The sequence below is a fragment of the Polistes canadensis genome, unplaced genomic scaffold, assembly GCF_001313835.1.
Source record: "Polistes canadensis isolate GaletaPanama2010 unplaced genomic scaffold, ASM131383v1 scaffold_189, whole genome shotgun sequence".
NCBI lineage: Eukaryota > Metazoa > Arthropoda > Insecta > Hymenoptera > Vespidae > Polistes > Polistes canadensis.
The window spans coordinates 316,405-333,262 of record NW_014569736.1 but is presented as its reverse complement, the minus strand read 5'-3'; the positions used below and the strand labels follow the sequence as shown (position 1 = coordinate 333,262).

At 29.0% G+C, this 16,858-nt stretch overlaps 1 protein-coding gene across 3 annotated transcripts in view; it reads right to left on the bottom strand.

Moving 5' to 3' along the window:
- Window positions 1–5,802: 5,802 nt before the first annotated feature.
- The window catches only part of LOC106789553 (probable G-protein coupled receptor CG31760), a 110,220-nt gene continuing 99,164 nt past the window's right edge, over window positions 5,803–16,858 (bottom strand). For all 3 annotated transcript variants that reach the window (XM_014753864.1, XM_014753863.1, XM_014753862.1), the window contains 6 exons: window positions 15,365–15,579; window positions 11,237–11,375; window positions 10,413–10,518; window positions 9,876–10,043; window positions 7,498–7,738; window positions 5,803–6,886 (listed from right to left, as the gene is read on the bottom strand). In XM_014753864.1, the coding sequence (XP_014609350.1) occupies window positions 6,510–6,886; window positions 7,498–7,738; window positions 9,876–10,043; window positions 10,413–10,518; window positions 11,237–11,375; window positions 15,365–15,579 (1,246 nt within the window). In that variant the 3' untranslated portion in view covers window positions 5,803–6,509. The remainder of the gene's footprint in view (window positions 6,887–7,497; window positions 7,739–9,875; window positions 10,044–10,412; window positions 10,519–11,236; window positions 11,376–15,364; window positions 15,580–16,858) is intronic.

Here is a 16,858-nt window from a genome sequence, read left to right as displayed (position 1 = left end):
ATAGAAATATTGCAAGAAAATGCATTGCATTGATAGTATTATTTTTATTTCAATTCTATTTTATTTTTTGACATTAAAAGTGCGATGTGTTATTAGGTCATCGATAATTATCTGCTTGGACATTCGTTTAATTGTGCTCGTGTATATGTCAATGAACTCTAAGTTCATTGATGGTCCACGTGCTTGAAAAACTAACGGAAAATGTATATTAATTTTTTAATAATCGAGAATTAGAATTATCAAACAAAATACGAGTTAATTTGCAAAAAAAACTACGAGAGATCTTATCTTGCTCGAACGTAGATATTGTCCAATGCAGTTTTCAGGGATGAAGAAAGAAGAGGCTAATGCCGAAGAGGCCCCCACAAATTTGTGGGGCAACTACTAGACTATTAAGTTATTTTCAAAAGTTCAACAGCAAGTTCGAACTTTTCGAGAATAGCTCCTTTAGTCATATTTTGTATTTCATTGTATTTTTATATTGCTCGTCAATAATATGTTTTAATGTTATTGCAAGTATAGATGATTCATATATTTTTCTTTTTGTTACAGGTGATTATCGTGGGATTCAACATCAAACCTTTTGGATTTTTTTTCTATTTGTGCACTTTAAAAGGCTACTTTTTAAAATATATATATATATAAATGCATTTCTGAAGGCACACATATTATCACTAAATACGAAATATAATTATTGAAAATTCTATAACAAATGTAACTTCAAATATTTGTTAATATGTTCCTTAGAAATCTTGTTTCTTTTTCCAGACTTTTGACGACGCAACAGCCTTGATTTTAAAATGTATTTCTTCTAGACGAGTTTTCTTGAAACTTTTCGAGAAAGGTAAGAACAATGGCAGTTTTCTTTGAAGAGTCGAAAAGCTCTAGGGAGAAGAACGTGGAAACCATTTGTCGGACTTAACGATTAAGAATCGTCAGTCGTGTATTGTTGATAGGTTTGAATAGGAACGGTTAGGAATAATCGCGGTTAAAAGACAATACGGATGCTGTTTTGTATCTCTTACCTTTTACTTTTTTTTTCGAGAATATTTTTAACGTCATAGTTTATTGTCACAGTTTAGGTAGTACATTTACATTAGACACATATCATCTATATACCTACACTCATATACACTACCAGTTAAAAGTTTGAAATCATTTTGCTGATTTTTACTCGATAAACTAATTGTAAGATTGTACAGATTATGTCTGGTTGTCATTAAATATAAAAGGGATTTTTTCGAAGGAAATTCAATTTCAAGAAAAATGCATATTCCTTGATACCAAAATAATATAAAATATAAATTATGTAATTGACAAAGTTGTCGTTGATAAATAAATCTATCTCGATTACTTTGAGGGGGAACGTCACTGTGATGGAACAAAAATTTGAATATCGACTCATAAGTCTTCGAGTATTCACTGAGACAAGCTCGAAAAAAGTTATTTTGAGAAACACGCATTTTCTTGATATAAAGTTATGTTTTCTTTAGTATATTGATACTTATATTAAACTATCGGGTTCCTGGCCATATGACGGTTCTTCATCGGCATCTCCAATGTCGTTTTTGTCTAATATTAAAGATATTTAACAATAGAATAGGACCTAACTATTAGGTTCTAACATTTCATCTATTGTCTAACCGGTCGCATTACCTGGTTTCAATAAAATAACTATAACTAAGTCAATTTTTGGAATTTTAACTTAAAATTTTATCTACATATTTTCGAATACGTATACTTTAAAGAAATATAAAAAATAGAAAAGTTTTTTTTTATTATCACAGTGGCGTATACCTCCTTAAAAACATTTTAAAAAATTTTTCTTACAAATAATGTTTTTCTTTTATTTTAAATAGCGACTCCAAACTTTTAGTGGATAGTGTATATCATAAAATTATATAGATATATCAGGTATAATACTCATCTCTGTGACATTATAAAGATTTTACGTAAACTTTTATGTACACATGCTACCTCATATTATGAGATGTACAGGGTGTCTGAGGTTTTCTTGGTCATATGTGTCAGCGTATTCTATATACGAAAATAAATAAAATAAAAAATGTTACATTTACATAGATCATTTGAAACTTTATTAAAAAGGTATGATAAAAATTGTAAATCTTCTTCTTGTTTAAAGTGCCGATACATTGCTGTAGGGTTAAACGAATTTTTTTCACGTAGTTATGAATGAACATTCAAATAAAACTGAACGATGCTTGATTCTTCTGGTAAGAAATTTGCGTTGATATTCTTTTACAATAGCTCATACGCGTAAAGAATGGCTGAATATTTTTTATTTGAAAATACTTTAGGTATTTCGATCGGTAATTATTTCGCAAGGAAACTTCAAAAAAAACTGTTTAGAAATATTAAACGTCATAAATAAACATTAGAAAGGTAAACGTGATCGTTTGGAAATATAAAGATAATCCTTGTTGAGTTAAACGCGTGAACATTTTAAATTAAAATTATTAATTATTAAAATAAAAATTTTTAGTGTGACTCACTTTTTTATAGAACATTTTTTTCTTATTTTCGTGCATAGGATAGGCTGACACAATATGGTTAGAAAAAAATCGGACACCTAGTACACATTACTTGTGTATCATAACCACGTACGAGAGTAGTTTTGTAAAGATCATTTTCTTGAAAGAGTACCTTCAAGCAGAAAACCCTGAAGAGTAGACATAGGAAATAGAGTAAGGTATAACTTTGTGAAAATAAAGTCATACGGTGCAAAGTATACGAGTTAAGAACGCCTGGTGCAGGAACAACGTGTTAAGAATTATAATAGGATACAGATAATTAGAATATCGTAATCGTAAATTTCTTCTTTAACGAGAATGTCGACGGGCAAAGTCGAGAAAATAGGATTAATATTATATAGCTGCAACTAAATTCTATCTGGAACATTGTCGATATATTGTAGCACATGTATTTAGACAAATCCCACAGATATTTACATATGCAACGTTCATTTAAATTTATGTTGACAAAATTTTACGTCAGACCTCGAAATTGTCGAGAATAAAATGTCCAATTTATTTTTACCTTATCAAATCTTGTTAAAAATCAAAGATTTGAAAATTTTTAAGTTTTTAGTAAGAAAAAACGATGTCTCAATTAGATCTCATTAGAACTGGGGGGATTCTCTAAAATTAATTAACACATTGTATGCAAAATATCTAATTTAATTTTATATATCTTCAATAATCTGCAAGACAAATTTTTAATATATATCATATCATGAAATATAAATATATATATATATATATATATATTTTGAGCGTTGTAACATTGTAAAATATATTTGAAATTTTTAAATATGTAATATAAAAAATAATGTACAAATCCTATTCGGTTCTAAACTATTCCACGTATTCGTAGATTGCATCAGCCAAGAAATACCGCATACAATGTGTTAATAATTAGTTCTGATGGAACTCGTGACATATACGTACACCTGTTGCCAAATGTTCGTGTTAGGTTCTGTCAGGCACTTCTCGTTAAATGTCTATATCCTTTTAGTTATTCCTGGGTTCATTGATCCCTAAACAGGTTCAGGAACTCCCATATTTTATATGAGTTTAATATTCTGTTATTTATCTATTATGCATAATATATTGAAAATTATTTTTTTAATTGATATTCATTTTAATATTAAAAGGAAATAGGAGGTAGAGAAAGGTTTACGATAGATAGAAAACACGAAGAAAATTTGTATCCTTCGTCGTTCGTCTTCTTTTTGTTTTATTTTTTATTTTTTTTTATTTTACGAGTTATTTCATTCAATCACATGGGTCCAACATAAATCAAGATTTTTCGGAAACAAATCATTCTCCTTTTTGTTTTCTTATATCTTTTTTTGTTTGAATTTAAAACAGAAACAATTTAAGTAGATTCGCACTCGCATAATCTCTAATCTTCTAATATATGTAAGTTTGTAATTACGTATTTATAAATACGTGGAACACACCATACATCGAAAGACATTCATTTTACATCATGGTCTGAAAAGGAACCTGTCCGGCGAGTGTATGTTCATCATGTACAATGAGTCATAAAAGTATGTGAGAATATGTTTTAAATATTATTTTATAACATTTTCTAGATTGCACAATAACTTTTAAATCAGCGTAGCTCGTTCCATTACATTTTAATCCATTAAAAATATAAACATTAGTCAACTTTTTTATGAAAACTTTTTAAAGACATCTTTTTGTTTGTTTATTTTTATCGTTGTAGGAATAACAAATTTTCTAGACACTTTATTTGTTTTATAAAAAAGTAATACAAAAAAAAAAAATCTCTTCAAATATTTCTATGACTCATTGAATATACGCGTATGCATTTGAATATTTACTTATGTACAATAAATGACAGCGACGTATTACAATAACGTTAGGTTTTTAACGTAATTGCAAGAATAATCACGATCGTTAGAAATATTATAATTCGATATCATTTCAAGTGATATTTAAATTCGATGTGGGTATAGGGTTTCGTGCTTTCTAATTAGGTGCAGAAAATCGAGGATCTCTAGATCGAAACGTAGCGCCTTACGAATGTTCGCATTATCTTTTTATTTATTTATTTATTTTTATTTCATGATTATTTTCTTATCTCGATCTTAAATCACTACTGATATTTCTTTTCTAAGATATACATGTCATACGTTGACGCAACATCGAACGCAGCATCAAATTTCACGGTGGATATTAGAAATAATCCTTTCCTTTTTAAGAATTACTGCACTGTTATTTCTATTTTAAAATGAATTAGTATTTCTTTTTTTTATTTCTTCTTTTTGTTTTTTTTTTTTCTCTAATAATAGAACGCGCCTTCTCGTTTGACAATTACAACAACATTTTTGTGTTTGTTTATTTTTTATTTTATTCTTTCTTTATGTTCGCGTAGACCGATTTTTCAGTTTCGATTTTGTTCTTTTTTTTTTTTTTTTTTTTATAGGACTCTACGATCAGTGTTTCTATTATCGTATGTGTATATTCTTTAAAATTACATAAAAAAACATTCAGAAATGATTAAATTAATTAAACAAATGCGACTATTTCAATTCTTGACCGCGTTAAGCAATGTCTAACATGATTTTTGGTTCCTTAAATAGTCAACTTTTATTTCGAGTTATAGATTTGTATATTTTTGTTAATTAAATTATCAACTAGCGCTGGAATCTAAATCGTTGCGAATTAAAAAATATGATAAAAGAAATTGATTGTCGTTTGATTCGACTAATGAACTTTCCGCTTATTTGTAATTTAAATATTTTCATATTTTTTCAGTTTCTTTTGCATAATATCACGAAGTATTAATTACGTTTTTATACCGAATATATTATAAACATTTCGTAACGTAATCGACGCGCATTTCTGCGAATGTTTAGATAAAACATAATTAATTTTAATTAGTTTTGCGATGAGATATTCGAGTTTCTTTTTCTCTTATCTTTTATTTACAAAGTATTTACAAAAAAATGATATGGCAGAACGGACTGAAATCGATATTCCTTTCTTTTTTTTATTTTTATATCACACGAGTCCGTTTTATCTTTTTTTTTTTTTTTTCAAACAGTTTAGAACAAATTTCGTTTTTTTTTTTTGTTTTTTTTTTTGTTTTAGTCCAACGTCGAAAACGTTGAATTCGCATACTTACGTATATTAAATAGGTTTCAGTTCCTATTTCATTTTATTTTCATATTCTCTTTTGATCGTTAAATATATTATATTATATATTACATTTAATATATTATATTTATATATTTATATAATAGATATTTAAGATATTTACAATTTTTGTTCGCGCTTATAATTACGGCAAGACTTTAGATGCACGCGCGTGTGCACGCGTTGTCGCAACGTATTTACATGTCTAGGCGAGTTTTTGCAAAGTTTAAGCGTGTCAATTTTTTATTTATTTATTTTTTTTTGTTTCTATTATTATTTCAATCGTTTTCACAGCAAATCTCATTTCAATATCTCTCTCGTATACATGCATAAAATAAATTGACTTGCATCAGTTAAAGGAAAAAAGTAAATAGATAAAAAAAGAAACAAAAAACAAATAAGCTGAAAGTAAATATACGTACATTTAATTTATCAAAGAAACATGATTGAATTTCAAACGAGTAATCGTATTCTTCCTTACATTTACAAGATTCTACCATCCTTCGTTCAATTTTTTAAATAAAAAACATCTACGAGCTTATAATTACACTCACTGTCAGGCCAATCCGCCGAATATGCGCTGTTGGACAAATTGCAAAGCATACTAAAGTTAAAAATAAAAATATAAATACATAAGCAAACGTTTGGTTTTAAAAAAAGAATTAAATAAAAATCGAGGAGAAACGTATTTAAAAAGTAAAATCACGAGGAAGAAAGATTTGGATAGTAAATCCGTATTATTAGTTCATTCGTCATGAAGGAAAATAAGTAAAGTAAAGTAAAAAGGTAGGAGAAGGGTCCGAAGGTTATCTCGATGGACCTTTAGACGGTGACCTCTTCCGAGAATCTGCTCTTATCATCGAGGTTGATTACAATAGCATGGGTCCTGGCGTGACCGGATTTGCTCTTGGACTTATCTTTTGCATCATTCTCTTTTCCGTTCGGCTCGGGGTTCGTTTCCGTGGCTATATCCTCGCTGGTGACGATTAATTTCGAGGACGTCGAGACTCCAACATCGTTTTTACCATCGCTGCTGCTAACGTGAACTTCTTTATCGGTTTCTCTCAAATCCGAATGTTCTCCTTTTCGTATACTCGTATTACTGCTACTGCTATGATAGCTATTACGATGCTGATCCTTACTTCGTAAACCATTTTTTTCGATACATGCTTGACACTTTTTCTCATGTTGTCCCATACCTTTTATTATACACCACGAGAATTTACTTTAGTATTACATTTTTTTCCCTTCCTTTTCTTCTTTTTTTCTTTTTTTTGTATTTAGAATCTACGTGGCACTAGTTTAAACCTTTTCAGGAGTGCAATTTAGTAGAGTTTCTTTATTTTGATAAATAAAAAAAAAAGGCCATATAGATCTTAGTCAGTCTATCTTTTTTTAGGATTGCGTAGTGATTTTCTTTTTCCGTTCATACTGGTAGACGTGATTTTTAAATAGACCGCATTCAAGCACAGCACGTATTACCCCGCGGGTGGGTATGGCAAATAAAATATTATAAATAAAAGTATACATTTAAAAAGAATTGTTTAAAACTAATTTTTGAAATAAAATCTACGCGGATGTTGTATTAAAATAAAATCAAACCGAGTGTCCACTTACGTGATATAAATCCTGAAAAGGTTTAACATAGCTAACGTTCAACGAATGTTACATTTGACAAGAAGTTTTTTAAACGAACCGAATTTGTTACCGAAATAAATGTATTTTAACCAAAGAAGATATTCGAAATATTTTCAGGAAATATTCTTGGCAAAGATAAGAAGATTTTCAAGTACCTTAAAGTTACTCTTACCTTTACGTTTGTGATCCTTTTCACTAGATACACCGGCTTCACTTTCCACAAAAGTACGCGAACCGTTAAGATCGTTCAGTCTAATGCTTGTAGAAATTGCTTGAATTGTTGATACTTGGGCTTCATTACGATTTGCTGCTTCTTGCATAGCTACAATTTTATTTACTAGAAAATGGTTACCCAATAACACGTTCTTCTCCTTTAAAACATCCAGTTGTGCTATAAGACGACGAAATTCCTCCTAAAATTTAAATACAAGTTTCGCCGTACTTTTTTTTTCACCAACTTTTCATTTTTTTTCTTTTTTTACGAATTTTCTATCGAATTTAAAATAAAAATTTGAAGAGAAGGATAAAGAAGGAATGGCTTAGCTAATTTCTTTCAAAGAAAATAACCTAATCGAAGTTTATTCGATTGCTTTTAAGATCGAATCTCGCGAATGCAATTTTGTTTTTTGAAAAGGATGAAAAAAAAACAAAACGAAATTATTTTTCGTACGATCTAATACGTATGTGATGACAGTGATTTTACGCGAATTGTTTCGCGAAACTAAGAGGAGAAATGTTTACGGTATGATCGGTAAGTGGAGTTACAATGAAATTAGAAAAACATTAAAATATACACAGAGAGAAACAAAAAGAGAGAGAGAGAGAGAAATAAACTAAATTTTGTAAATAGAGTATATTTGCATGTATATATATATATATATATATATATATATATATCTATAGTATATATGAACACATTTTTGTATCTATAAAACCGTCAGTTGCAGTCTAATTTACACAGTAAATTAAACGAAAAGAAAAAAAAGAGAGAGAGAGATAGAATGTCGTATTACACCATGTTATCAAGTATCATATTGAAACGTAGGATTATTTTCAATCAGTTTGTACAATATCTGATATTATTTCAAAATGCTTTCCATTGAAAGAAAATTTTCAATCTAACGTTGGTATCAAATGTTTGATTTAAATTTGCCTTTTATGTATTTTCTATTTAAAAAAAAAAACAAAAGAGAAAAGAGAATACAGATGAAAAAATAATAAAACCTTCGTGATTTAGATTATTTTCGTATTGATCGTATATCGAAATATAAAACAATACTTATTAATTTACTTTCTAATGAGTAAAAAATACATTATTCAAAATTAAAATTAAAATATTACATATTGCAATATTTTATATTAAATTTTCAATGAAATTATTAAGAAAACTATTATACGAAATTTGTGCATCAAAATGGAAGAAATATTCGGTTAATTACAAATACACGCAGATTGAAAGCTTTCATATTAAATTTATAGTATGCATCAGAGATTTGATCTAGATTATAGGATTTACCTACAAATGCTCCATTGAATCTCAAATCCTTATTAAGTCAAGGAATCATTGATCTGTTATTACGTTTAAGAGTATTAACTCTTGGAGGAAGTAATCAATCTCTCGTAGAAACTTTCGCTTATCATAGATCTTATCTAATTAGGTTCAAATTTTTAAGTCAATGTTACGAATCCTGTTCGTTCGGTTTTGTACGTTCGATTTAATCGAAGATCGAATACGAATTACTTATTGTTAGTTGAAAGTTATAATAGATTCGTGTCATCGATCATTTGATATTTTGAATATGAAAAAATGTTCTTAACTAACGCGCTTGTACTTTTAAATCTCTTCGGGAAGAAGAAACTTTTTTCCTTTTTTTAATCAAAATGTTCGCAACTATCGCTTGTTTATTTCATGTCTCTTCAGTAGGAAGAAACTTTTTCTTTTTCTTTAAAAATGTTTCAAAATTTACTTACGCTCGTGTACTTGCAGTTCGTTAAATTTTTATTTTTAAGTTCGACAAGATAAACAGAAATATTTTGTTGGTTTCAATTTTCATTTTCTATTTTAAAACAGTAATAGTTTATATTCTATTTAATATAATCGTTCTATTCGATAGTTTAATTATCTTTTTTTTACATAAATACTAATGAAATAAATTCGCAGTTATTCGTTAAGAAGGGATCATAGATTTTCAAAGATGAGGAAAGAAACTTTTTCTTTGTTATTCAAGCTTTCAAAAAAAGTAGAAATTTAATCATAATTATTATCGAGTTTCATTAACCTTACCGTCGAACTTATTTTTCGGCGATTCAAGTTGGAAAAAAGTTTAATTAGTTAAGAAGAGTGAATTTTTCTCTTATCTATCTCTCTCTCTCTCTCTCACTTATTCTTTTTTTCTTTCTCTCAGTCGGTTATCCGCTTGAACTTTTTTATGAATATTCATTAAGACTAAAAAATCCATCCGAGATGAATTAATAAAAAATAAAAGGAAAGGAAAGGAAAGGAAAAAACATAAAGTAACATAAGCGCGTCGTTTGAAAAAATAATCTTACCGTAGAACCATCGCTCTCCTCAGTGAAATTACCTTGCTGGAGTGATATTGAATTTGTCTGATTGCTCGTACCTTGTGGTCGGTTACTTTTGCTTAGAAATTTGGTCGTCGGACCGACAAGTTTACCGGCTGAATCTTCTTTGCCATAACCACGAAATACCACATAAGCCTTGGCAAAATAAAAAAGATGAACATTTACATTCCTAATTAGTTGAATTATACACCATTTAACTTGTTAACCGTTTGGGTTACTCCGTTTGTGAATATTTTAAATTCGTTTACTTTGATGGCAAATTAAATGTTAACAGGTGAGAGTAAAGATTGGGTTTGAACAAATGAATAAATAAAACCATGAGCTTTTTGGTCAAAGATTACAAAATTAATGTCGATGTATTTATTATCTTATCAACAGAAAGTTAAATGAAATTAATTACGATTCTGTCGTCTCTACGGTTAACAAGTTAAATATTTTATATATTTTTCTTTTTGTTGAAAAATTATTTGGACATTTTCGTAGATTATTTTTTTTTCTTCTTGCCTTGCTGCCGAATATGAGACACAACAATAGCGTGACGGTTAGTTGGGTGTGACAGAAAAATATGATGTACAATAAATCCGGATTGGCCGGTGATTGAAGAAACAACCTAGGAATAGAAAGAGAGAAAAATGAATTTTTATTAAATCATTACGATAATTAATTCGAGAATTTTTATCCAAAAAAAAAGAAACAATTCAAAACGTATTCAATTTATATGATAAAAAAAGTCATTTGAAATTGGTAACATTTATTTCTGCTCATAGTAACGAACTGTTAAAAACGTTGGGGAATTGTGTAAAAAGGGATAAAAATCAATTCGATTTAAACGAATAGACATTGTTTCTCGAGATTCTATTTTCCTTTCTTGCTTTGTCAAATTTACGAGAGAAATTTATAATTACTCGAATAGACTTTAGAGAAAACAACATTTGCCGTGAGGATTACTCAGTAGTAGTCGGATTCAATTGCAACGAATTTTCTTCCATTTACAACGTTTCCTCGTGGACGATAGTTGATTAAATTCATGAGCAAATTTCTACGTAGAAATTATATTTAAATGCTTTCGCAATTACTCGTATTTGTATATTACTTTTTCTTTTCTTCTAATAAAATGTAGAACATTTATAAATATCACATTGCAAAAATTAATATTTATCGTAATAGTTTTATTTCAGTCATTCGTCCAATTAAATTATTCATTTGATTTCGGCAACGTTAATGGACACTTTTAAACAAATTTGTAATATATCGGTATCGGTATTGTCATAAAATAAATGTCTCATCTCTCTCGTTTAGGTAAATAATTATTGATTGGTTTAACTTACATTGAAACATTGAGGAAGACCGATAGCAAAAATTCGTTGTAAATGGCCATCGATATGAATCGACTCTCGTTAAATTCGGACGGGGTTTTTCTAACGACGATGCATAATCTGATACCCCAAATAAGGAACATCACTTCGACTGAAAATTAAAAGAAAGGAAAGTAATGAAAGAGACATAGAGTAATTAGGTTAAATGAACAACAAGAACGATATATGTGTGCGTAAGTGAATGTGTGTCAGTGTAATGATAATACTGATACTTTAGAATCAAAAATGAGACTTTGTCAATTCGTCGAAATTAGCATAGAATAATCGATTTTAAATAATTACAGATCATTACCGTAATTTGGAATGTACGTTAATGTTTGTCGTGTTATTTTAATCAAAACCATATATGCCATGGCAAAATGTTCGATAATACCATTCCGTAGATCGAATTTAAATTATATAATTAGTATTAAGAGAACAATTATCGTTCACTTCAAATCCAATATCTATCTATTTACAGGTGCTTTAAATTAACATAATTATTCGATCACAGAAAGGTAGATTTTTTAATTACAATTGTCATCTACGAGTCGTTGCTTTATGTAACTTTAATTAATTGTTAGAAATATATCGGATTCCGACGAGATCGATTCAGAATTAAATCGAAAAAAATAAAAAAATATTCGACTTGTTTGATTTTTGTATTTTTATCTCGATTCAATGATTTTCAAATTTCGCGAGTGTTAATTTAGCGATAGAAATGAATTGTCTTCGTGTTATTTTATACGGGAAATAAAAAGAATTCGTTTCCGATAAATTCACTATCGTGACTTTCCTGCAATTAATCGTTCTCACTTTTTCACACACGCACACATAAAATCCTCTCATTTTTATCTCTCATTCTTTCTTCTCAGTTTCTCACGAAACGAAAAGATTCGGATAGCTCTGGGCAAGTTTCCTGTTCCCACGTTGAGCTTGACTTTGATGTAAGCCGACTTCCTCGCTTTTGTAAAACTTAAATTCCTAGACCGAGCTCTATTTTCTACTTAAGCAAAGCACGAAGTTATAAGTTAACTCTATTATTTTTTAACCCCCTCTTTCTCTCCTTTTATTTTATCGTTTTTTGTTTCTCTTTCACCGCTAGAAAAATTACCAAACTTGGGAATAACGAAAGTATAGTGCCTTCCTTCCTTCCTTCCTTCTTTCCTACTTGTCGTCACTCGCGTTTCTCACATTTTACGCTTAAAAAAGGAAAGAAAAAGTATAAAAGAAATAAAAAAAAAAAGAAAAAAAAAGAAAGCGATAAATTCGTAAAGAGAATGATATTACACTACGAATCTTTTTTTTCCACACTTTTCTTCTTTTATCATTTTAGGGATAAAATAATAAAAGAAAAAATACAAAACAAATATCGATATACAGGTAATTTCGTGCGATTAACTTTCCTCTTTCTTTCCTCCCCGTAAGTTTCTTTGTTTTTTTTTTTTTTTTTTTTTTACTCGAGCGTAATGCCGCTAGATTTTTTCTTCCTAGGTCGCGAAGAAACGAAAAAAAAAAAAAAAGGTAAAACAGGGATGAAAAAGAGTAAAGGTGGAGGAGGAGGGAAAAAAGAAGATAAGTCCTAGAGATTTAGTTTCTCAGATGCGGGTTTGGACTTTTACTAAAAGACTGGCAGAGGTTAAATTCTTATATTTTTTTTTTTTTTTTTTTTTTTTTTTTTTTTTTTTTTATTTACGATTAGTTTCATCTCCCTTTTGCCACGAAGAGAGAGGGAGAGAGATAAAGAAAGAAAGAGAACGAACGCTGGGTTAGACTTAAATCGGTAAGATTTATTACTTCTTTGCTGGTCTTGACGCCTCATCTCTCTTTCTCTTTTTATTTCTTTCTCTTTTTTTATTTTATTTTTTTCTTTCTCTCTCTCTCTCTCTCTCTCGTTTAGTTTATCTCGAAAATCGAACTAACATACTCTCAATTGTTTCTAATCGATCGAATTAAGAAATACACGACGTTTCTCTTATGTTAGGCGAATCTTTTTTTTTCCTATGACAAACGATATAGTTTTAGTTTTTTTTTTAAATTAAAAAATACGAAAGATATATGCATAATTCCTCAAGTAAATTTAACGACCCTCGACCCATCATTCCGACCACTTCTATTTTCAAGATAAAAGTTAATCGTACCAAATTCGCAAGATCTCGTCAAGACGGGAGCAGGAAGGTTTTCTAAGTAAAGTATTTCTACTTAAAGAGGCATCTTTTTTAAAAAGGTAAACGCAATGCCATCCCCTTCTGATGATGATGATGATGATGATTCCTCACGAATATAATTTTCGTTTGAGAAACGAGCAAAATTTCAAGCGGATGTTGTTTACTTTTCACTTGTATCTTAACAAGTTTTGCGTTTGGGAATTTGCCATCGGAGAAAAAATAAATATAAATTATTCTTTCCTTTTTTTTTTTCTTTTTTTTTTATTCGTTTACATATTATTTCCATATAAAAACACGTTCGGATTTTAAACAGCAGAATAGTTTTTCAAATAGTCTCTTTTTAAATACAGATAAAAATTATTTTTCCACCAGAGATTCGATTATCCAAGCAATTTGTTGTTAGAGCTGATATTTTAATATAATTTTGTATGGTAACGGTTTTATCGTTTCAAATTATTATTATTCGTTTTTAATTTCGTATATTTTGCATTACAAATGAATAGCAAATTAATCAATGTTCGGAGAAAAATAATAAAAACACAATTATATTTGGTAATTTCGATCTCTCAGCTTGTATTTTTCTCGCGTTTTAGATTAATATCAGAATAATATTTATCGAAATAAATATATGCGTGGAAATAAGAAAACATATCGGATGTAAACTTTTAATATAATCTCAAAGCTTCGATAAAAATCCAAATTTTTTTAGGAGGTGGAGAAGGGAGTGATGGAGGGGAAGTTTTTTCAAGTAACTTATGTTAAGGAAGTTGCGAAATGTTAACGATTCTTTAAAATCGATTGCTAGTACGCTTATTCAACTGAAATATCCCGGAACGAGGTTTATGATCTTCCATTAAAGTTTTCGTCTTAACGATACACGTGTAATGAGCTGTAACGCTTGTGTAACCCATCGTTAATAGCACTTAAACCATACGCTAACCGTTTGGTCGGATCTTTCTGCGTAAAACATTTTCTACACGTATAATATACATATACACTCATACACAGACACACATATATATGTATATATATATATATATATATCTCAGAATCTGGTAGAAGAAAATGATATTGTAAGATTAATTAGTTACGTGTACCGGACGACTAATCATTATGTTTTGTGTGTTGGCTTTTCGACTAGCCTTTCTACAGCAGTTGCTACTCTTGTTGAATATACGTTTTAGATGATCGATAATTTTCAAACTTTCTAAACCATTATATATGTAAAAGAGTGAGATATGTATCATATTATTTAGGCAAACACAAACTTGGTAATTGTATAATATCACATATTCTAGATTATCTCTGTTTGATTTATTTTTTAAATAATATTTTTATCCAATATTGTTTCGGTCAAATAAATAAAAAGATGCGCTCGTGGAATAATTGAAAAAAGTCTCTTTTTATTAGACGATTAATTTTGAAATAATAAAAATGACGAGAGAGTAAGAGGATCATTGATATTAATAGATAATTAAATCGATACTGTTGTATACTTTGATAGAACGAGTGACGTAAATAGAAAATATTAAAGGCATTGATATAAATCCTTAGAGCGTCTATGTTAATACCTCAACGTTTATATACTTGCAAGTATCGTTGCATAAATTTAGCTTCCAACGGCTTTGAATATTACTGCATTATTAATTATGATGGAAGTTATTTGATACGTTCGAAACTGATATTACATTGTATCAAACTCCTTCGACTTACGATTATATAATTTTCAATATTTTCTTTTTTATCTTTGATTTAAAATACTTATATTTCAAGATTAAATAATAACTTCTTTTGTCTTTTTTGAAAATAATCTGTTGTGCATCGAGCTTTGCAAGTATCGATTTATTCGTTCGTTTATTTTACATTCTATTTGTAGAATATTATTTTTTATTCATTAAGTCACAATCAGTGTAATTTAATTAATGATACTTACGCGTTGTAAAGCTGTGATCCCACCAATCCGTTCGACAAAGGTACGCTTTCAAATCATCCGCCGTACGTGCAACTATGACAACCGGTGGTGCAACCAATGTACGAATACTTAAAAATACACTGAATATCATTACTATGATACCAAGACGTTTGAGTAAACTGGCATCCGTAATTTTGACTGCCTTTGCCGATTTTACTCGAAATATCACCGATATCCTGCAACGTGAGAAAGAATTTGTTAATTAATTAGAAAATAATGTTATCTCTCTATAAAACGAGATCATTTGCGAGTTTCTTTTGTTTTTTTTTTTCTTTTTTTTTTTTGTCATTTCATCGATAAGAATAAGATTGATGTTATTACTACTTAATTTATATTTTTATTTTCTATATAATATATTTGTCTTTCGCAACTCATTAATTTACTGTGATTATTAATATTAAGACGATAAATGACTACACGAGTCTTTGTGAAAATGATATCACGGGAAACAATGGAACTTTCTTATCATTAACGAAGAATAACGAATACGAGTTGTAGAAGTTGAACAGTCTTGTAATGTAAAATCTATGTCTCGACGAAGATTAACGATCATTTGACAATAGTACAGAAAAGGGGGATAATTATAGTAGGGTATTCGATCGAAAAGGGTAAAGCTTCCCTTTTAGTTTCGTCGATTTAATGAACACACTGTGAAACTGATTCAATTCATTCCATCTCATTTTACTTCAGTTCGTTTTACTTTACTTCTTCTTAACGATTACCCAACTTCGAGATTTTGTTATCGAATAAAAATAACAAAATATTTCTTTAAAATATATAAATATTTTCTATTGTAATTTTTTTTGTATTTGTTTCGTTCTTTTTTCTTTGTCAAACTTTTCAATAGGATTTAAATTTGAATAGGATTAATTTGCGATAAAATTGATCTATCAAAAGCATCGAAATATTTAATATTTATCAGACAGGCGATAAAAGAATAGATTTAGAAGACCAAAAAGTATTCGCATGAACTTTCTCACAGTGTGAAAACGAATGAAGTTAAAAGAAGTGACCAGATAGAAGTAGTAGGAGAAATAAAAGTAGAAAAAGAAAAAGAAAAAGAAGATGAAGAAAAGAATAAGGAGTAGAAAAAGAAAAAGAAAAAGAAAAAGAAAGAGAAAGAGGAATGGTGGAAAAGGAAAAACGATCTTTTGTCCCGGAAGTTTGAAAGGTACGGAAATCCTGTGGTTTCGAGAAGGTGCCGTTTTTTGTCGGCAAGATTCGAAAAAGACAAGTACGGGGTAATAGTAAAGTACCGGCACGATTATCGATCCTTTATAAGTTCCGACATTCTTTTCCAGTTCTTTCTAGTTCTTTCTGATTTTAATTTACGATTAAATAGTAAAACTTAAATGCAGGTAAAATGTATCATCAAAGGGTTTCGTTTTAATACTCAAAAAAAAAAAAAAAAAAAAAAAAAAGTTATAAAAAGAAGAAAAAGAAGACGATGAGAAA